The sequence below is a fragment of the Pholcus phalangioides genome, unplaced genomic scaffold (assembly GCF_987345545.1).
Source record: "Pholcus phalangioides strain wild (caught in Gottingen) unplaced genomic scaffold, Ppha-v1.0 ptg000016l_1, whole genome shotgun sequence".
Lineage (NCBI taxonomy): Eukaryota > Metazoa > Arthropoda > Arachnida > Araneae > Pholcidae > Pholcus > Pholcus phalangioides.
Window position 1 is genome coordinate 2,034,810 of NW_028301609.1, and position 23,202 is coordinate 2,058,011.

The 23,202-nt window shown below is 34.6% G+C and overlaps 1 protein-coding gene across 1 annotated transcript; it reads left to right on the forward strand.

Moving 5' to 3' along the window:
• Positions 1–1,706: 1,706 nt before the first annotated feature.
• Positions 1,707–22,682, forward strand: LOC149074869 (ras-related protein RabJ-like). The gene is made up of 7 exons (XM_089245801.1): positions 1,707–1,795; positions 3,964–4,031; positions 9,589–9,685; positions 10,775–10,844; positions 10,939–11,032; positions 14,289–14,441; positions 15,601–22,682. The coding sequence occupies exons 2-7, from the start codon at positions 3,989–3,991 to the stop codon at positions 15,768–15,770; spliced, it is 627 nt and encodes a 208-aa protein (XP_089101927.1). The 5' UTR covers positions 1,707–1,795; positions 3,964–3,988; the 3' UTR covers positions 15,771–22,682.
• Positions 22,683–23,202: the final 520 nt, after the last annotated feature.

The following is a 23,202-nucleotide window of genomic DNA, read 5'->3' on the forward strand; positions in this document are numbered from 1 at the left end:
GGATTGGGGGGGGGGGGGATCGGGGACGGGTGCTCTCAATACGGCTCTGCTTTTCATTTCGGATTTGTTGCCCCTCCTAGAAATGACAGAAATCGTTTTCCCTAATTTTTCTATTCTTGACCAATATCAATTTTTTTAGCTCTTCAACGTCGGATTTGGCTTCCAGCAAAAATCAGTTTTCCCAATTGTTTTTTTGGTCAATAAATCTTTTCTGCCCTATCATCACAAATTTGCCCCAACCTCCTCCTCCTCCTATAGTGGACGGAAATCATGTCCCCTAATTTTTTTTTCGACTTTTCCCTTCAGATTTGATGCCTTTCCTAAGAGCAGACAAACCATTTACCCTAATTTTTTTTGGCCAATAATATTTGTTTTTGCCCTTTCATCATGGATTTGGCCCCCAACTAGAGAGAGAGCGGACAGAAACCATTTCTCTAATTTTTTTTGGTACATAAGATTTTTTTTTTTGGCTTTTTAATCTCTCTAAGAGCGATGCCCCATGTGGCCTTACGGATCACGCGGCTGAACAGTCACCCCCTGCATTCATAATTTTCAACCGCAATGTAATTTTTTGTTTCAGTTGTGATTTTTCAATTAAAATTTTGTATGTAATTTCAGTCGTTATTATAGTGAATGAAAGAAAGGGGGGGGGGGCGATTGTCCACCTCTTCCTTTGCGACTATACCAGTGACTCCCAACGTGGGCGATGGAATGTTCCAGGGGGCGGTAGACGCTACAGGTATAACAATAACATAGGATCCTATGGGTTAGATTGCGTTGGGGGGGGGGGCGATGGGAGAACAAAATTTCTGAAGGGACCGTTGGGATAAAAAAAGGTTGGGAACAATTACCTATACCAATACATTTTTTTTGTGAACTGGAGGGGGACTTGTCATCCCTCAGGTTTATCAACGTAACCCCTTGGGAACCCAACCCGCACTCTCGAAGTATTTTTTCCTAATGTGTCGCGCGTAGTCTACACCTTTATACCTAGGTCTGTACGGCAGCTGTATTCCGTACGGGAACCATTCGCGACTCCTTACAAAATGACTTTTGTGCGAGAGAAAAAAAACGGTGATTGTTTATTTTTCTGTGAGAGATGTCTCGAAAAACTACATCAAAAGCTGTCCGGCGTATTGCTTAAAAAAGACGACACAGAAGATGAATACAAATCGTTCATCGATTGTTACGTAAATGAGCGCATGAGAACATGGATGTTCATGCAAATACAGTAATATGGAGATTTTTTCCTCACCATCTTCAGGGCCGTATAAGAGCAACATGGGACCCGGGCCAAATGATTTTTCTGAGGCCCATTTTTTCCTGAGACCCTCCGGCCCATGCCTTAAGACGGCACTGGCCATCTTACGTGTCTGGTTTAGTGCACGAAACCATCGTCTATAAGGGGCCATTCAATTATTACGTAAGTAGATTTTCAGCCATTTTTGAGCCCCCCCCCCCCGTTTGACAGCAAAAGTCGCAAAACACAAAGAACCGTTTTGCCAATCACTAATTTTGTGTAATTTTTTGCCCTGGCCATGGTTATGGAGGGAAATAATAAAGTTCTTATTCTTAATCTTATTCTTTCCTCGTTTTTCTGATCATCAGAGTTGCCAGATCCTTAAAAAATTTCCAGTATCTCATAAATAGAAAAAAAAAACTCAAATTTGATAAGCCAAGGTCGTCCGGATTGTTTTTTTTTTTTTTTGTTTATCAACATATTGTGTGTTTCATTTATATATTTATCTCTTTTCTTTTCTTTTTTTAAAAATTAGGAAATACTGAGTGATTTGAGGTAATAAAAAAATTTTCATGAGTTATAGTTTTTCTTGATAAATTAATTTGATAAAGATTTAAAATATGTAAATTCCAGTGTTGGGAATTACAGCTTCGGGGCACAAATGTGAGCCGATCTCCCCGTTGAAAAGTCTCGCCGCAGAGAGAAACAGACCTACAACGAAACAATTGTTAAATCATTACACTTCATGCATAGTTAGAAAAATTAATGGCAGATGGCAGCACTACACATAGCAAGCATTACACAGAAACAAACTTGGAAGGTTCACTACATGCACACACATTCCAACATGTGTTAGAAGTTCCGCAGAGGAATATGGACAAGGTGTATGTCTGGTTTAGTAGTAGTAGTACAGTGGAACTTAATGAGTGGTTAACGAACAATGCGTATAACGAACAAAAATTGTGAACAAATTTTAATTTGATTAACGAGTGATGATTTGCATTGCGAGCAAAAATTTTGAGCTTCATTTATTTATATTCATTCTTATTGCATTATATTCATTTATTATTTCATTTATTTTATTTATATTCACGTTATCACAAAACTGAGCTGATGGGTTTTCCCCATCTCTTTCGCCCAACACATGCTGTGAAATTGTGAATAATATTCTCCCCAACAGTCTTCTGTCAGGGTGCCTAACTCGAAAAATAAACACCCTTACAAATGTGACTTTTTATGATACAAAACTAGATGTAGCATTGTACCCACACATATGCGCGCGTGAATTTTTTAAAATTCTGCTAGGAGAAAACTGGACTGATTGCATTATTAAACGTAACTTTAGGGGCTTGCTCATGAACAAGGGCCATCATTTCAGAAGAGATTGTGTCATTAAGGAAGACCATGGGACTGGAGATGCGTAAGCCCAACATTCAACAACTAGTGAAGGAACGTGGCCATATACACAGACGAACTGACGGATCTCCATTGCATGCAACAGCAAGAGCTTATGTATAGAATCTCGTCTGAGAAAGATGAAGAGACAAATGAGGAATCCTTCACTACAAATGAGATTGATAAATGAGTAGAGCGTGGGAATCTGGCGCCAAACTTTGTAGAAGAGAATCACGCCAAATAGGTAGCAGTGTGAACAATAAATCTGTCCACTGATAGTGTGATTTCCCATTCCTGAAAAAACCAAAAAAAAAAAAAAAATCGGCAAAACCTTTGGATATAGCATGTTTTTAGAAATGAATTACTTGATTCACAAATACCTTCTTCTCCTACCCAGAACATGGCCCTCCGCTCAGTCTCAACGAAGAAATATATGCAGGTGATCAAAGACCTGCAGCATGCTGGAAGAAAATTCATAGAGTTACCAGTAAATTATGGGGGGGGGGGGCCGCCATAATTTTTTTTAGAGGGACCCACTTTCACTCAAAAAAGACCCAGATTTTTTGAATAACCTGGGTCCTAGTAAATTAAAATACAGTGGCATCTCTGATATGTATAGCAATTAGAAAATGATAATGGTGTATAAAAAATGAGTATCATGGGTATTTATTTATGCATTGCTGGAGAAGGTTCTACGGGTCTAAATTAATAGCAGTGCTCAGACTCCGATTTAAACTTGAAGAGTTCATGATGCAAATTAAGCATTAAAAGCCTTCCCTCCCTTCTTTCATGACTAGGGCTGAAGGTAGTTGTCAGTGGATATGCTTGTTGTTTAAATATGGGGTGCCCTGGGCAATTGTACAGCTTGCCCATATGGAATTATGGGCTTGTTTACAGGTTAAATGATTAAGCAGATTTTAAAGTACCAATAACTTTTAAAATTTATAATTTCACTTCACTTGTGTAAAACTCAGACAGTGTACTTTATATAGAGAAAAACAAAGCATTCCCTTCCTGGTTAGGGCTAGTATTCTTCATTAAGGGTTTAGTCGAACAAAATTTTTTTTCTCCTTGCCATTGACAACCAATTCTAAAACATTTGTTGCCCCTGGCCCGAACTCGTCAAAGTGACATTTCCTTCAGTGAGATAAACAGAGTATTAATAAGAGAGATTAGTTTTTTGGTTGTGATCAATGCTCTGCAGAGATCATAAAGTTTTATTGTACTTCCATTTAAATAAAAATCTTTAAGATCATAATTGTGCCATAATGTAGGTGTAATTTTTTTAGTTATTGTGTAAATATTAATTTTTCTCATAATTTTTTAAGGGATATCGCAAGTGAGAAGTGAATAATGCCTTCCGTAGAAGCAAAAGTTGTGATTTTGGGCAGTCAGGGTGAGTATAGTTGCTTATTATTCCCAAATCTTATCAATTATTTTTCCATCTCTTGTTTCTGCAAATGTCCATTGTACAGCATCTGCTCGAATCTAATACACCATGCATGCTCAACCTTTGGCCTGTAATCTCACACTTAATTTTGTAAAAAGGAACTAAGTGGCACATTCCCAGCAGGGGGGGTGGGGGGGGGGTTGATTCAAGCTTACTTGTCACCCTTGTTTGAAGTGTGAAGCTGTAAAGAGGAAGTGTATTGTGGAGACATTTAATAAGATATTTTTTTCAAATTCGTTTCTGTGCTCCAATGCTTGACAAGTAAGAAGCCAAATTTTTCGTCTGCCTTTAGTTGACCATTCCAAATCATTTTGGGTGCACTGGTATTAGAAACATGTCGTTGTTTACAAGCGTGCAGCATCTGAGCTCCATTAAATATTGATCAAAAATATATCTAAACACATTACAGGTAGTTACGGGTGAGAGGAATCAGTGTGCAAATTAAAACCAATGTTGATTAATTATGATAATTGTGATTTTGAGAGAAGTCAGAGTGTGCTGCCATCTATTAAAAAAATCAAGAACGAAATCTCAGCCAGTAAATTCTTCCCCCCACCCCAATTTTTACTTGCTCGAATTACGGTGGGAATTCGCATCATTCTTACATCTAATACTCATCCTGTGTATTGCTAACTATGTCATAGTCCCTTCAGATTATAGTGATCTCTAACAATTTGCAAATTTGTACTTTAGTTCAAATGAGTGCAACATGGATAGTTGCCAACCATGGACTCCACAACTTAGTTGTGGAGTCTGTAAGCATTCTGTTCATGGCAAAAATTAGTTTTTCAGCTGCAAAAATGCAAGGAACACATCAAGGAGCATACATCTGGTCTGTGCTGGAGTTATGGAGTCTACCTTCAGAAGTATAATAAAAGCAAAAAATAAATAAAAACGATTTCATAAGCCTATGTAAGAAGTGTGAAGAAAAGGATTCCATTGAAATATTCTAAGTAAAATAGAGAGAGAATCATCACAGATCTGAAAGGAGAAACAAAGCAAACATTTGAACAAGCATTGAACAAGGTTTATGAACAACAAGGAAAACTGGACAGACATATACAGAAGATCAAAGAAGCCATAGAACGTAACTCCAAATGTGTAGAAGAAGATTTTGAAAAAAGATGTGATGGAGACCTAAAAGATGCCGTGGATAAGGTAAACAAGGAAAACAAAGTAATGAAATTAGAAAATGGAAGTAAAAAAAAAAGGAAAAATTATGTTAAAATCAATAAGGCGAGACGATAGATGAAATAATCCATCACTTCAAAACACAATTGGCTGTACAGTTGGGTCTAAAGTTGAAAGTGCCCATAGAGTGTCAACAAGGAATCATATTAAACCCAAGCCAATAATAGTTAGATTTCTAAGTGAACGATTTAAATCAATATGGATACAGAAAGTTCATTCCAAGATCACTTAGAGATCCGCGGTATATTTACAGATCACTTGAATTAACCATGGCACAGTTTTAGAGCACTGAAGTGGCCTGCGTCACATTCACAGATCACTTAAATAACCCACAGTGCTGTTCCAGACCACTTAATTAAATGGCCTGCACTCTTCCAAAGGTGGTAAAAATGTGTATTTTTCTTAATTCAATTAGTGACTCTAACTTGCACCCATGCAATAAAGCAGGGTGAGAATTAGAGGGGGGAAGAGAACAACTGCCCCATGTGGTGAACTTTAACGAGCGAAAAATTTTAGGAGAGAACAAAATTACCAATTTAAAATCATTGAATTTTACAGAGATGGAGGGCCGATGTGAGCCGATCCCCTATTTGAAAAAGTCTCTCCACAGAGAGCAGCCAGACATTCAACGTGATACTTACATTGCATGAGCATTCAAGCATCTGCCATCTTAATTTTAAAATGTAGAAGAGAGTTGGTAATACCAGCAAAAACATAAAACAAGTACAAATCTGACAATATAAATATGTTAGGACTGCTCATACATTCAGAATACAGGTTACACATACATTCCAGCATTTACAGATTCGTTAGAAATTCTGTGAGAAATGAGTGCAAAGGGCATTTGTAGTTGGGTAGTAGTAGTAGGGAGGGCAGCAAAATCATGTTTTCCCTCCCACAAAAATCATAGTTATGGCTCTAATAATGTATGCATTAAGTTTAAGTAAATATTTATGCAGGGTTTAAAGCATGTCTATACACCCATTCTACAGGTACAGTTGTCCTTGAACAATTTTCTGAGGTCCCGATAATGTAAACAAGAGGACAGGTTTTGACACAAGCAACTAATCTTATACAGTCTAATACCATTATAGTGAAAATCTTGTTTTAACGAACACTTTTCTAATCCTCCAGATAAGTTTACATAGGAATTGAGGACAATCATTTTCTGCTGATTGGCCTACGTCAGACTCGCAAAAGCAAAAACCAGATGTGCTGATTTATTAATTTCCCTCCCCCATGCCAAGGAACTTTAATTAGCCTATGCATGTGTTGACGTATCTTTAACCCCTTCATGTACAGGTTTTTGGCAGCAAATTTGCATGATCTTTATTTGAAGTATCAGCGATAAATATGGTACCTTTACCTAACCTAACCACACGTTTAAAAAAAGAAGACAGGAAAAGAAAAAAATTGAAGAAAATGAAAAAATAAATAAAATGAATAGGAAAGGTAAAATGAAACGGTATAATAGATAAAAGAGTATACACTAGATTTCTCTTTTCACCCTCACCCCCACCTCTTTCACTCTTACATGTAGGCTATATACATTTAGTAGGAAGATACATTATAAGTGGGGTAAAAGAAATCACTGACAGGAGTATAAAAAAACGAGGAAGAAAATAACAACTTTGGTTCATAGGATTACTATAAAGCTTCCCGGTGGTGAGGAGAGGGAAAAGAAAACACAGAGAACTGTATATTGAATTTATTCCACTGGCGTTTGGACGAAATATTTCGTCTGTAGTGGTAAAAAGATTAAAGCAAATCATTAGCTGAAAATGATTAGAACCATTCATTATTTATATGCACAATTTATTTAATTTTTGATTTAATATTTCTTTTTTCTCTCTTTCTCTTTCTCTCTGTGTATTCAAGTTGAAGTTGCCACTGTTTGGTAAGTTGGTATACTTCTCGAATATAGAAGTCTTCTCTTTTTACAGAAAATGTAAAATCCAAAGTTGAAAATGTAATTTCCCCAATCTTATATATGAAAAATTAAATGATCGTATGTATTGATATTGAATTTAGGCAGGGTATTTTCATTTAAATCAGCTTGATTCAAATCACGTTTTTTTGTTTCGTTTTTTTTAACTCACTGATTTAAATTGGATACTTTGATATTTCAAACAAATTTGATTATTATGATTTTTTTAAACTTGTATGATGTAATACAAGAGTAAATAAGAGAGTAAGATTCATATTTTAATTATTTACGCCAGTGTTTCCCAAAGTGGACATTCCATTGCCCCTGTCCAAGGGGGCGGTAAAAACTGTAATTTTACTATGTATAAGACCTATGGGAAGATTTTTGAGTTGTGGGGGCAGTAAGAACAAATTTGAAGAAGGGGATGATGGAACAAAAAGTTTGAGACACTATGATTTACATGTTAATTAATAGTTAAATAAATGTGATAAAGACATTTTTGTTTTTTGGGTGAAGAGCTAGAATTAATTTTAAATTAAACTTAATAGTTTTTCTCAGATTACAAGATTTTAGTAGGAGAGAAATTGTTTTTTTGCTAAAAACTATAAAGTCTATTTGAAGAAATTTCTTTCCTATGGAGAAAGTAAAATTGTGAGTGTTAACTGCGTGGACAGATTTTTATCCCTTTAATGGAATTTACTACTGGCTTTGTAGAAGTAGGCAATACACTATTTGTGGGAATAATTGTCACAGTTGGGAAACAAGATATGTTTCTTTTCAAAAACAATAATAACTAAATTTTTTTCATAAAACTAATGTTTTACCCCTCCATGCTCTACTACATAGAGAAATTTTTCATAGCTCGTAATGAACACTTTTGTTCAATCCAGGTGGTTCTTTTTCAAACAAAAGTTTATGGATTTGAATAATATTTTAATTATTAAATGAAAATTGATTAAATTAATGAATATTAGTTGCATAATATGACTGTGTGCTTTTAGATTTTTTCGTCAAGTGCAAATTTCAATACTGATATAAAATAAACATAGAATGATTTGTTCTTACATGACATTGGTATGATAAATAGGATTTTTAGTAGTTTAGTATGCCATTGTGATTTTTATGAGCAAGATCATTAGAGCTTAATATAGTGTATAAGTTAACTATATAACTGTTACGAAAACTATTTAATATCCCTAATAAGTTAGCATTTCAAACTTGGAACTAAAAATGAGTAAATATAGGATTAAAATAAAAAAATCTGATTCAAATAAAAAAATCAAAATTTTTATCAACCCTGGACTTAATAAAGGATAAAATTAGCAAAAAATTTTTAGCAGAATAATTTTCGCCTCTATGCATATAAATAAATGTCTGTTCCATATATGCCTAAACACTTAGTTTATTATTTATCAAGTTTAGTATTGTCTGAAAAGTTAGTGTTGGGGGAGAAGGTTTGATTTCTATACTTTGCTGAAATGCTAAATACTAGGTGGTGACGGTAGCGCAATTGCATCTGACTCCATATGAATGAGACGTAGTTGTAGATACATTATCTTTAATTATGATGCTATATAGAAGATATTATTTACATGGTACATATATTAAGAGAGAGAAAGACGACGTTGGTGCATCTCGTGTGAGAGCTGGAGCTGAACTGATGTTCACACACACATGGCCCTTCGGACCCTCTGAAGGGGCATCCGGTCACGTGATCATCTCGTGTTTCAGTACAGAATGTACTGAGATTCTTTCACGTGACCAGAGCGTGCTTGTTAAGAAAGAGAGCCAATGTGCAAAGTATAATAATAATAATAATAATACATATAAGAATATATATATTGAGGCTCTACAACTTAAAAAGTATACTTATCTTTAGAATTTAATCTTGTTCAGTCATATTTTTAAAGACACAATATTTAAACTATTAACCATCGTTAATAAAATAAAAATTAGATTGTGTTTTATTCTGCATAAGTTAATATTTTAAGGTGAAAATTAAAAAAAATCGGATTTCTCAATAAAAAAAAACTGATTTAGATTTTAAAAAATCAGATTTTTCTATTTATTTTTAAAATTTTTGATTTTTATCAACCTTGATTTTAGTTCACACTGTAATATTTATACTTTTTAAAATTAAATTTGTGTGATTTCACCTATGAAATTAAGAAAAGTTCACTATGAATTTTATCCTATCTCATTTTGCATTATCAGCCTATTCATAAGTCTGCAGTCTGCATCTCGTGGATAGCGACCTTACTTCTACTGGTCATTTTATTTTTTATTTATCTTCGCAAGGAAACTCTTGAATGCATCTGTAAATGATCCAGACATGATATTTTTGGTTGTACTAAACTATTCTCATTCCCTCATTCATTCATATAGGTGTTGGTAAAACAAGCTTCATCAATAGGTATGTGGGGCAAATATTTGTTGAGCACCCGCCACCAACTATTGGCGCTTCCCTTTTCAGTTGCACAGTGTAAGATACTTTTTCTTCCCTATAATTATATATTATTCATCACATTAATTTATTTTTTCTGTAATTTTTTACAATATACTGAACAATTTAAATTTATTTGACAGGCAATTCGATTGCAGGACTGGATTTAGGTTTGATGGGGCCTTAAACTATTGAAGGTAATGAGGCTTGTTGCATGTCCAACACTCCAGATATTCTTTGTCAATGACAAATTGTCACTTTTTTGTGTGTCTACACATCAGTGACACTAAACACCTCAATGGGTTAAAATTTTATCTTTGAGCAATTTCTCCAAAGAGTAACAGCTTGAGGTTTTTAAGGCCCACTGCATACCTTGGGGCCCTAGACTGCTAGCTTATAGGGAAATCCAGCTCTGTTGTATTTGGTCATCCAAAAAAGTTCAATGAGGTTTTAAATTTTCAACATCAATTTCAACAGCATCACTTTCATCATTTTCCAAATTGAGAATTTTGTTTGGTGAGAAACAAGTAAAAGTGAGGTAGTGTGAGAAATCTGTTGAAAGATTATTGTGATGATGCAGTTAAACATCCCAGTTTATCTCCTGGAATTTTTTTTTTGGGGATGGAAAAAAAATATGCCTTAAAAAATTGATTCTTTTTTTTTTATACAAATTCATTCATCATTTTATACAAATTCAAATTCATCATTTTTGTGATTCTTTTTTGTTGGATTTTTTCAGAAGCGTGTTACACTCAATATCAATTCATACTGGTTTCACAAAATTTTTGTGAGCTATACTTATAATATAGTTTAAAATCTCTGCTAAATTCCAAATTTTCATATTTTCTCTGATTTTCACCTTCATGTCATTGTCATCTGCTATGATCTGCTTATTCTAGGCTGTTCAATCTTTACACTTTACAGACTGTTCAATCATTTCAACATCTTCAGTTTCATCATTAGTTCAAGTGTTTTTTTTTTACCTTGATTTTTTAGTATCAATTTACACAAAAAAAAATTCCTAAAATTTGAATAAATTTAACATTTCATAAATTCTAAAGCTATAAAAAATTCGCTTTTAATGTGTGGTCTTTACTTTTTCTAACCTTTATGTAATGTATTGTGCAGAAACATTGATGGCAACTCCCTCAGATTTCTTATATGGGATACAGCTGGGCAAGAGAGATTTCGTTCTATGGTAATTTGTTCATATTTTAAGTTGAAAACTACCATTGATTTTTTTTCAACAAATTGTATTTGAAATATTTCTTTAAATATTTATTTTTTTACAGACACCAATGTATTACCGTAATGCTAATGCAGCTATTTTGATGTTCGATATCACTTCAAGAGGTAGTTATGAAGAAATGAAAACTTGGGTTGATGGTGAGAAACAATTCCACTCTCATATATTTCTTGTAAGCTGTTGGTTAATATAGGATTGTTCATTTTATAATTTATATAGGTATCAAAAATTTTAGGAACTTTTCTTCAGTGACATTGCACTGATTTTCACTGCTAATTACTCATGGAAGCATAGAAATATCCAGGAGAGAAAAATTTTGAGGGGTTATATTAAGCAAATTAGGTACCTTGAATATCATTCCATGACAAAAGGAAAATTTAGTATCAAAATTAAAATATATATATATAGGTGTTGCATTGCCCTAGGCTGTGAAAATAGTCGTAAAAATGCTACTCTCAAAATGGCTGGGTAAAAAAATTTCCTTTTTTTTTTAGTTGACTTTTGTGAAAGATAGATGGTACATACTCAAACTCATATGTTGCAAATACAGTGATACCTTGGCTAATGAAGATAATTCATTCCAGAATCATGTTCGTTTGCCGAAAAATTCGTAAGTCATGGTATCAGTATGCAGTGAAACCTATCTAAGACAGACACTATGAGACGAAAACCTGTCTTTGATGGAATCAAAAAATAGTTCCTTCATTGATTAATACTTTTATGTGCGTGTGCATCTTTATAAAATGGAATATTATTTCAGTCTCTTGACATTCCGTTTCATTGTACAATACAATTGAAAAAAAAAAAGATGTGATACAAACAGAATCTGGGTTCAAACCCACAATCACAAACAAAAAGGTGATCAGGGCAAAGCAGGCACTCTACCACCACTCAACAATGTACAATCATCCCACATACTATAAGCAAATCTGTTAGAAAATATATAATAAAAATATAGTTTAAAAAAACTAGAATGTGTGTGCATACACCATCTATTTGTCATTTTAAGAATTTCATGGTGAAAAATTTCTTAAAAAGAAAAAAATTAAGATCATTCTGAAATATGATGGAGCATGCTGAAGGTTAAGCAACACACTATATTTATATGATTTGCATAGATTAGAATAATACAAAAATGTCATTTATTGCTTGCCAACTTACATTTCTATCATTATGTGAGAATTCAGAGCAATTATGTCTCCACACATGATATTTCACTCTAAAAATGCAAGGGCCAGAAGTCATTTTTGCTTTGCTGATCAAGAAATAGGAGGTGTGTGCCTTTCAGCCATTCTTCTGGTAATTATAAAAACTTCATGAACAACTCACAAATAAAAATCAAATGTTTAGGAGTTGCTTAGAAGCATCAACACCAAATAGAGTTCAAAATATGAAATGTCTTTACATGAAAAATATAAAAAAATCATGTTGCTTCTGAGAGCAACATTGCCAAATAAAGGGTTAAAAAAATTGACTATCAATCATTACTTTTTTTGTTGTGATTCCAACATTCATTATCATAACTGTAATATCCCGTGGACTGACCACAACGATGCATTAAACAGGGCCGCAACTAGATGCTTGGTCACCCGGGGCAAGTGCACATTTTGGCGCCCCCTTGTAATGTTGAAGATAAGGTTTGAGAATGAAATTTGCGCCCCCTCTGGTCCAGCGCCCAGGGCACGAGACCCACCTGCTCCCCCCTAGTTGCGGCCCTGGCAATAAATCATCATAAGGCCATTTGTTGCCTTGTTATCACTTTGCTGGTTTCATCTTCTCTTCCCCCTCACCCTTCTGAAATCTAAAGAAATAATAGTGTCTTTGCAGAGTAGTGTCTTTTTTAGTTAATAGGCCATCAGTTGAATGCCTCTTGGAAGCATCTGTTTGGTGTGCTCCGTCTGAAAGAATTTCTGGCTCCAGCCATGATTCAAAAGAGGGATTTTGATTATTTTCTCTTTCTGTTTCCCTCGTAAAGTTTAAAAATTGAATTTCCTTTTATACTCTCTCATGGGGTTTTATTTATAAATTAATAGTTCTTAAAGTTTATTATTTTCTTCTTAGTAGTTCGGCATTGTTTTTTCACATAGATGTGTGTGATTCAAGTCACGCATATCTGTAATCAGTTTTGTGATTATTCAAAATCGATATAGATTTTTTTGTTGTTAATGCTTTATGAACATTCTGCATCAGTTACGATTTTAGCTCCACCTTTATTTAAATTTGTTTCAATAGTTTTATGCTTCATGCTAACTGAAGTGCAGTATTTACATGGTAGTACAGGGGTGCACAACCTCCAACCCACAGGCCAAATGCGGCCCACTAATGGGTTTTGTCCGGCCCAAAAAAAGTGTTCTAGGAGAAAAGTATTAATACATAAAACATGATTAATGCCTATGCTGACCATATTTCCTTCATAAAAATATAGGAAATCTGGATCCATACGTAATATATTGCAAAAAAATTAGTCAAAGGCAAGTAAAGTTGCTGAAAAACTAAAATTGCAGAAAAATCACAGATGATGGGAAATAGAGGGCTGCAAACAAGGCCATCCTTATTCTGTCCATGGTAGAATAGAAATGGCGCTGTTGCAAGTTTTAATGGGTAAAAATATAATTTCCCAAAAAACATGTATATGTTGAACAAATATACAGGATGAATATATTTATACCACTATAATTAATTATGATAGAATCATAATATAATTTTAATTCTTGATTTAAAAAATTCAAGTAAGCTTTGTTGAAAATAAGGAAAAACAGGACATTTTATAAGTTGATACGGGCGAAATTACAGGACTGTTCTGTAAAATACAGGTTATATGGTCACCTCAAATATATAAAAGTTTCTGGCCGGTGAGTGTTAAAAATATAGTGTCTGGCCTGCGGGCTGAGAAGGTTATGCTTTTGTAGTGCATAGGTCACTGAAAATTTTATGACTTGAGAAAACATCTAGATCTAAGTTGATCCAAGATTTAAAAAAAAAAACAATCTTCAGCTTTCTACAATCATAAACACCAGAAGGTTTTTGGTTGTGGCAGCAGAATTCAGAAATTGGGAGTATGTAAAAAATGGAGCAGATAAAAGTGGAATATTTAGCAATTTTTCTCCAAGATTTGTGTATATTATCATTCTCCAAGATTTGTATATTATCATTCTCCAAGATTTGTATATGTTATCATTCTTCAGAAATGTGTTCTATCATAGAAAAATACTGTGTACATCAGGTCAGCAAACCTCCTGAATTTTTATGACTATAAAGCACTGAAGTTCTCCTTAAAATAGAAACTATTAATTTTGGTTCAGCTGGTTTTTTTTAAAAATTTCCTAAGTGATTTATGTATGGGCAGATACACATAATGTAGACATTGCATAGTCTTAAATATATTATTTTCTTTAGAGCTCAAAAGAAATGTTGAAGACCCTGTTATATGCTTGGTTGGAAACAAATGTGACATGAAGAACCAACGGCAAGTTGACTTGGAGGAAGGGTTCAACTTTGCAAAGTCGATTGGGGCTTTGTATCAAGAAGCATCAGCTCTAAGTAGTGAAGGTCAGCATAAAATAATCTTGTAACTTTAATACTAGGATGTCCAAATTTTTGGATTTCTCAAGCCCTATTGAAATAGGGAAAGCTTTTGGGATGCCATTGAAAGAAGAAAAACTGTTTTCAGTCTCACTTCAAATACAATAGACTCGATAATCTAGCCATTCTTCAATCCAGCCCATCCAGTAATCCTACGTTTTTTAGGCAGGTTTTCTCTGAGCATATAGAAGAGAAAAATGTATCACTGTATGTCTGTGTGCAGGAGTTTATATTATTTAAAAGTGCTTTTTCAATTGACTTTCAGTAATTCAGCGATTTTGATAATCTGGCACACCCTGGTCAGATATGTGCCAGATTAGTGAGAGTCTACTGTATAAACAATAACTGATGAGAGCAAATTAAAATTTACAATTTTAGGTGGGGATGAATCAAGCTTCCCCCCTCCTTTTTGATGAAAAAAGAAAATCTAGCCAAATAAGCTCTAACATATTAATAAAATTTATATGAATTCGAAATTGCTATTTAAGTCACATTCTTTGCCATGGGGTGGACAGCCCTGCTTTGTATTTTTGTAATCCTGAGTCCAGAGTTATCTCTCCTCCTGAAAAACTCCTCTCATTTCAGCCATGGTAAGGCCAAAGAGATTTAGGAATTTGGCTTTTGCTAAGTACCCGTTTTCCTTCACCATCAACCTGTCAGATCAATTACCAGTTAGCGGAGTCAGCTTTTGTTCAAATTCTGATAGCAGAACGATGGAGACAGTGTTTGAAATTAAAATATATCTTTTTTCCTTTTCCTTTAGGGTTAGCATAGGAATATGCTAAGCATGTAAACAGTAGAAAATGTAGAGTATTTCACTTCCTCAATTTATTGTTTTCCGATTTGTGGGGGAGCACTATCACCTGTGCAAAATCAGAAATTAAAATGTTTTTGAAAAAAGAAGAGGGTTGGTTATTCCCACTCTGCCAGTTATAATATGGATCAGTGAAAATTTATAAAACTGCAGAAAGAAAGGGTTGAGAAATAAAAAATTAAGAGCAATAGAGCAGTTAATTTCCACAGTTTAATATATTTATTTTATAACTTATTTTATTCTTTTTAATCATGTTAATACAAATACAAGTGGTATAATGCAATTCTCTGATTCAAAATTTCCTTCCAAAAGGTGTCTCTGACGTCTTCGTTGATATTGCTCAGGAACTACTGAGGCAAAAATCTAAATGCAGTCAGAAAACTATGGAAAAAGTTCTCTATGATAATTTCTCTAAAGCAGAAGTCATATCCTTGTCCTCGAGAGATGGAAACACTTTGGAAAAATCGTTCTTATGCTGCTGATATTTTTATTATATTTATGCGTCTTATTTGTGTTTACGGTGAAAGAGCTATATGGTGCAATGTTAAAACAACATTATATTGCATATATATATATATGAGGTATAACTTTTGTACCTTATTTTATGAAGAGTATTATATTTATGGTTTTGGGCTGTTAAGAATCAGCTTTTATTGTACTCTTTGACTTGAAACGTGTGTGAGAGAACAGTACGTAGTACTTGTTTACTAATTAAGAAATCTGTTTCAAAAACAAGGATTTCATGTGAAATAAAGGAATGGATTGGGAAAATGTTCCTAAGAATAAGATTTGTAGAAGAGCTGCTTCACATTCCTAATCCTAAATGACGAACCAAAATCTAGGGAAGTTATGACTAACTAGTAATTTTAGCTACTGAAGCTAAAGTTAAAAAAAAAACACATATTGCTCTTTTGCTTAATAAATAGTTAAATGAATTTAGCATGGATGTGCTAAATTCAGATCCATCCAATGATTCTTTTCGATTGTTCAAAGATTTGAAGTATAAAATTAATAATTGCATAATATTATGCCATGTGCAAGAACATATGTGGCAAAATAATAGAAAAAACAACTGAAATTCGGTGAAACCTTTGAACAGACATCAACACAGTTGTTTTAGAGTTAGTCTCAGTACAAGCTTGCTCTGTATGTAGAATTAACTGGAATGGGAAGTTAAAAATCTGAAAGATACAGTACATTTTAGTGAAAGAGACATATAAACATTCATTTTGCACACTGGACACCAAATCATCTTCTGATCCAACGAGCTCAGTGGATTAAATTAAGGTTCAGAAACCAGTTTCTTGATACTTAGATCAAGTACAATGAATACCTGTGAGCTGTGCTTTCATCCTGATCTGAGTGTGAACATTACATATTCGGAAAGTGTATTGTGTTTTGACAGATGCATGAAAATTTCATTTACTGATAAGCCTTTTTATCGCTTAATATAATAAAAAATTTGTGGCAACACAGGACAACAAACATATTTTCAAGTTTTATCTGTGTTGCCTTATTTATAAAAAATTTAAATCATGACTACAATTCAACTTTGGATGATCAGTTATCGCCGCAAACCTTTGTCAGGGCAACTCGAAGCGGCAACCTTGACGAATGTTTTTCGTAGAGATATATTCTTTGTTAAACTGCTATGTAGAGCCGCAGATAATCGTTTATTGGGGGAGGGCACCGCAGGTGGAAAATTTTGGGAACCCTGTCCTATGTCACTTACTCAGTAACAAGACACAAATTTATGGATCACTGTGTACATTGACTACATGTATAGAATTTCAACTGCTGCACACAAAGCCTTAGCTTGAAATTCTGTCAGATTATTAGATGTATCTTATCAAAAATGCAGTTTTTATCGGTAAATATTCACATGGACAAGGAGCTCTTGCCAGGACTTTAAGTGAGCAACTCTGTGTTCATTTTATAGTAAATTTGAAGTGCAAAATTTTAGATGCACATTAAATACATTTGTCTGTAGGCTAGATGCTCTGTCAGACTCTCCCCCCCCCCTTAACCTGCAGTGTGTGTAGGGAACATGCATGCCAATATTGTAGAGGGCACAAAATGTCTAAACCTGTTCTTGGCTTATTTTATTTTAAGATTCTACTCAAAGGAATTATGTGAAACTGTGATATTTTTATATACTTAAAACTTTTCTATGCCAGTAAATAGAAGAAACAGCACCACTGAATCTCTGCAATTTGCGATCTTACTTGAAGTCTGTGATATAGTTATACTATTGCATTTTCTCCAATATTACTATGTGAATTGTTTGCTCATTTTTATTGCTAAATGCATTTTATTATTCTTCACTGTGTTGATGAACTTGAGAAATTTTTTTTTTTTACTATTTACGTGGTTATATTCCAAGAATATATTATTGTTCTACACTTGTGTTTTATGTGCATCTTTTTTTTAAGCCAATGATCATCAAAATTATTTTTTATATTGTGATAGGAGCAGTTAGCTGTTTCAATAGGGAATGGGCTGGAAATGCAGTCGAGTTTGGTTATAGCATACCCCTTGGTGATTCTTGAAGTGTATCTTATAAGCGAGATCTTGAAATCAACTTATGTAGCAATAGCATGTGCATGATTGAGATTGTCGTAGACAAAATAAGCTTATGCAACACATGTTTCAAATGCAATAACTTTACAGCATGCATATAGTTTTTGATCGATATCTGAAAATTTAATAGAAAACAAGATATGCAACAACGTGCATACATTTTTGGAAATGTTAACAATTTTTTTTTTTGGTTTTCTTATTTTTTTTAGTTCATGCTAGTGGTTATCCTTTGAAGTTGACAGCATTGTATAATTTATTCAGAAAAAAACAAACCCAATGATGTTGATGTTTATAAATTATACTAGTCACCAATCAGTACACGAATTATCATAGCTTTTCAACAGTGCTGTAAACTGGGGTTATTTGGGCCCTTGGGGGGTTACTTGAACCGAAGACAAAAAAAATTTTCAAATCACTCCTGGGTCCACTATCATGGAAAATATTGATGGGATTCAACATCTCTACAACAGGTAGTAACACTATTTAGTCCCTAGTTCAGGTTATGCAAATACAAGGTCACAACAGGCAAAATGCCGAACGAGGTAGCTGAGAAAAAGACGCCCATAACAAATACATATGTCATATATTTCTAAATACAGCAACCCAATCAAAAATGCAAATATGAAACTAAATATGCATGATAAAATATTATACAATGCCTATATAAAATGTATTTTTGGTTGTCTTATTCTCTAAATGCAGATAGTTTCTCGATTTACCCCAAAATGTTTATCGTATTTCTTTTTAAATGTGCCAATTGTGTTCGAATTTACAACCCCCAGGGGTAAGCTATTCCATTTAATTAACATCCCTATTAGAGAAAAATTCCCTGCGACACCACAACCTAAAATTGTCCCTTACCAATTGATACTGGTGTCCCCTCGTCAAAGCAGTAGATTGACGGTGTATTAGCATTCATGATTATCCTATTCACCCTGTTGAAAGTTAAACTCTTCTATCATATCCACCTGCTCTCTTCAGTGTAAACATATTCAATGATAGAAGTCTCTCTTCATAACTCAGCATTAGAATTGAAAAATAAAAGTCGCCCCACAGACCAGTGAATATGAGAACCTACTGGCCCACAGACATCATGAGTGGTCCGCTAAACGAAAAATCTCTTCTGAATAATAATAATTCATTTTCCCAAATATATTGTCATTTAGGAAAGTGATATACCACCAAGGGGTGCAAAAAGCCATAAAAGCAATTAGAACTGTAGTCAAACCTTATGAAGCCATCACTGTTGAATCTTTGGCTTTATCGATAAAAAAGTGTGGAGGTTTCAAGAGGCATTCCTTTTTAAATTAAATTTTCAGAAAACATTTAGCAAAATATATTTGCTACTAAGAAAGTATAATGTACTGTATAGTTGTTTTTTTTTTTTTTTTGCTAAGATTCAAACAGCATTGAGTACGAAATATTTCCCATATAAATATGCACATGTTTTTTTAGCATATTCAGCAAAAAATAAGACATTTTCAAGTGTCAAACTGACTGGTGACATTTTTTGCTGCTGGTCCCATGGACCACCATAATTTTTTCCCCTCTGTGGTCTGATTGTTTAATCACTGGTCTTGGACCAGCAGACCACCAATGATTTCAAACACTGTAACTCAAGCCCTGTGTGCTAACAAGGACATGTGTAGCTCTCTGCAGCCCTTTAACCAAGTCCATGTCCCTCTGTAGGCAGGGCCATCTTAGGAGCACCATGGGCCCCCCGGGACAAGTGGTTTTTCTGAGGCCCTACCAGGTAAATTATAGAAAATTTCAATCAAATCTAATTTTTGTGAGGCCCCCGGGCCGTGCCTGGGTAGGCCGATGGGTTAACACGGCACTGTCTGTAGGTATGGTCTCCAAAACCTTACAGCATACTCCTGTCCAAGATGCATTAAGCCTCGGAAAAGCAGAAGAATGACTAGGAAAAGAAGAGACCTTTTTGAAAATGAAACTGAGCATTCTATTAGCTTTTTTCACCACCGCCGACAGGCCCAACATTTGGAGGGTCAATTGGGACAACAGCCCCCTTTGCAATTTCTACCTACCCCCCCCCCCTCCCCCGGCTTTAAAAAATACACTCTCTAGAAATGGTACATATAAATACATGGAGTACATGTTTTTCGCCCCCCAGAAAAAGTTGAAATGACAGCCTGACCGCTGAACAATGTTCAAATAACATAAGCTGCTCATCAATGAGAATTCCCAAATCGGTGACCCTAGTTGCATCCGGGATAGTGATACCATTCAACTTGTAAAAGAAACGTGGGTTGCTCGAGCCAAAAATCAATGCCAAACGTCATGCTCCTATCCCCTTGATTCCAGACTACCCCCATTAGCTTCCTGTCATCTGCAAATTTGCTAATAATCCCATTGATACCATGATCGAGTTTATTGATAAAAAGTGAAAAAAGTATGGGGCCCAGGACACTTCCTTAAGGAACTCCACTTGTGGTGCCTGTCCGCAATCAGAGAATTCCCCATTCACCATAACCCTTTCTGACCTATCTCTTAACCACGATTCTATCCAATTCAGTAAGTTGCCCCCAATCTCATGTAAACGCTTCAAGAGTTTACCATGTTGGAGCTGATCAAATGCCTTCTGGAAATCAAGGAAAACAACATCTACATTTTTTGCCCTTACCCAAAGCCTTAGTCACGTGATCATGAAAACAAAGGAGGTTAGTTACACATCAATTCACCTTCCTAAACCCATGCTGATTATCTGAAAATACATTATTCTTTCTGTCCACTTCACTAATTGCCTTTTGATACTAATTTCCAAAATTTTCCAGAGGGAGCTCATCAAACTCACTGGACGATAATTGGACGCAGCTTCTTTACTACATACAGGTTCTTTACTTGTTACAGGTTGTAATACTGTGTGATAAAAACACGAATTTTATGACCTGATAACTTCCACCTTCATTTTTTTACATGCTACTAAACCATACATGCACCTTGTCCATATTCTTCTGCGAAATTTCTAACGATTTGGTACATGTTGGAATGTGTGTGTACGTATAGTAAACATAATGTGATGTTTGTCTCTGTGTGATGCTTGTTTCCCATAAATTTTTCTAGCTAAGAGTGAAGTGAAATGATTGAATAATTATATCATCGTAGAGGCCTGTGTTGCTCTTTGTGTGGCAGGACTTTTTAACCGGAAGATACTCACATTGCACATTGAAATATAGGGAGACTCTTTTTTTTTTTTCTTCACACACGGAGCCACACACAGTCCATGTGCATTTATTTGTAGATCTGAAACCAAAAATGCTCCAAAATTACAAGTGGGTTCCTGGGAGCAGAAAGTATGCGGATTTCACAACTGAAAAATGAGAAGAATGTTGAAATGCTCAAAAGTGAGAAGTATCTCAGAAACTCATCAGCCAACTTTAAAATAAGTAGATCTACTGTAAAAAGGTGATTGAAGAATGATTTATTAAACACACCTGGACATTCAATCGTTTTTAGTACTGAAGAGCTGGCCTTTGTCAGTCATTAAGATGAAATTAAAATGTTATTACCCTTTTTATATTTTATGATGTCTTTTCAAATTTAATGTCGAATTGCGTAAACATTTTTACAACTAAATGTCTCAAAGAGCTTTATTTCCATACCCTAGTTCTTTATTTAGCCCATTAACTATTTAAATTAGTTTTTTCACGGAAAATGTAACTCAGGCCCAAGTTATGCAAACCTGGGAGTAACTTGAACCCAAATTTCAATCATTTTTTTGTATGAAATTAAAATTTTTGCTTGAATAAAAACCAGTCTTCAAGTAAGTAGAGTCAAAAGTAGTAGAAATTAGGTTATCTGCATAATCATTGTTTTTTAAAAGCTATCTTTTAGTAAGAAAAGTACAAAAAAATTTTAATTTTTGGTAACCCCAGTTTACAGTGAGTTTTACTTATAACAGGGATTCTTGTATCATTGCCATCCTTTTGATCAAAAAGTAACAAAAACGAGTGAAAATTCAATAATTCAAAAAGCATAGTCAATGCAGTTTTCACAGTAAGACAGGATTAAATTTAATAAGAATTTTATTGTTACAATAGTTACATTTATTGCTGATGAGTGGCACTAGAGTTTAAAGGAAATATTATGGTGGCTTCTGTTGATAACAAATATAACTATTTTGGCACTAAAATTTCTCATTGAAAAAACTGTCAAGATATCACCTGCATACAATGAATGCCGTACAAAAAAGTCTGTTTTTTTTATTATATGTTTCTAGGCTCCTTTTTTTGCAGTATGTTATGTCCGAATTATTTTCTTGATTATGACCTTTTTTTGTATGTTATATCCACAGTGCATGTTTTATGCAGGATATAACACAGGTAAAAATGTACAGGGTGTTCTGTTAATGGGCAACAAACTTGGAGAGTTGTTAGTAGGCATCAAGAGGAACAAAAATTGCAATGGAACATGATGTTGCAAACCACGTTGAGAGGGTGAAAATTGCGGAAAAAAAGCACATGCAGGATGTGAGTCCAGAGGAGAAGGAACATGGATGTCAGTTGATTGCTGAATGCATTCATGGAGTCTCTTATCATATCGGATGTAAGCAGCGTCACGAAACTCATGCGCTGGGGTAGGATCACACGTTGTGGACGATGTAAACTAGCGCTATTGCAATAGTATGTGTAGCAGTTAGTTGTTTGTTTCAATGAGGTACAAATACAACGCCACAACAGGCCAGGCAAATTGCCCAACGAGGTGGCAGACTTAAGAACATCATGGATCCTCGAGCCATTTTTTGGAGGCCCTACCTACTACTGCTACACCATACATGCACCCCGCCCCCCGCCCCCCCCCCCCGGAACCCCCAACGAATCGGTACATGCGGGAATGTACGTGTAGTGAAACCTGACGTGAAGTTTTTTGTGTTTCTCTGTAATGCTTGTTATGTGTATCATGATTGCTTTGAGTGCGTCTGGGAATCGTTTTTATGTCGTTATAGACTGTGCAATGATGTCAGTGGCTGCCACTTCCAACAACTCTTTTAATAGTTAATCAAATAAATCTTTTTGTAATTATTATTGTACTTTTTGTCATCCCAGCGTGGCAGTGAAACCTGCTTGCATTTTTTGCCATTTTCACCCTCTCAACGTGGTTTGCAACGCCATGTTCCATTGCAATTTTTTTTCTCTTGATGTCTACTAATAACTTCCTGAATTTGTCGGACTCTGTATAGAAGTGAATGGGCCAAAATTCATGGATCACACAACTGTTGTAAAACTAGTGTATTTATTATATCTAAGGTATGTTATAAGTACTCGACTGTATATATATATTTTTAATTTTGTAGTTCACTTTTGCTAAATCTGTTGT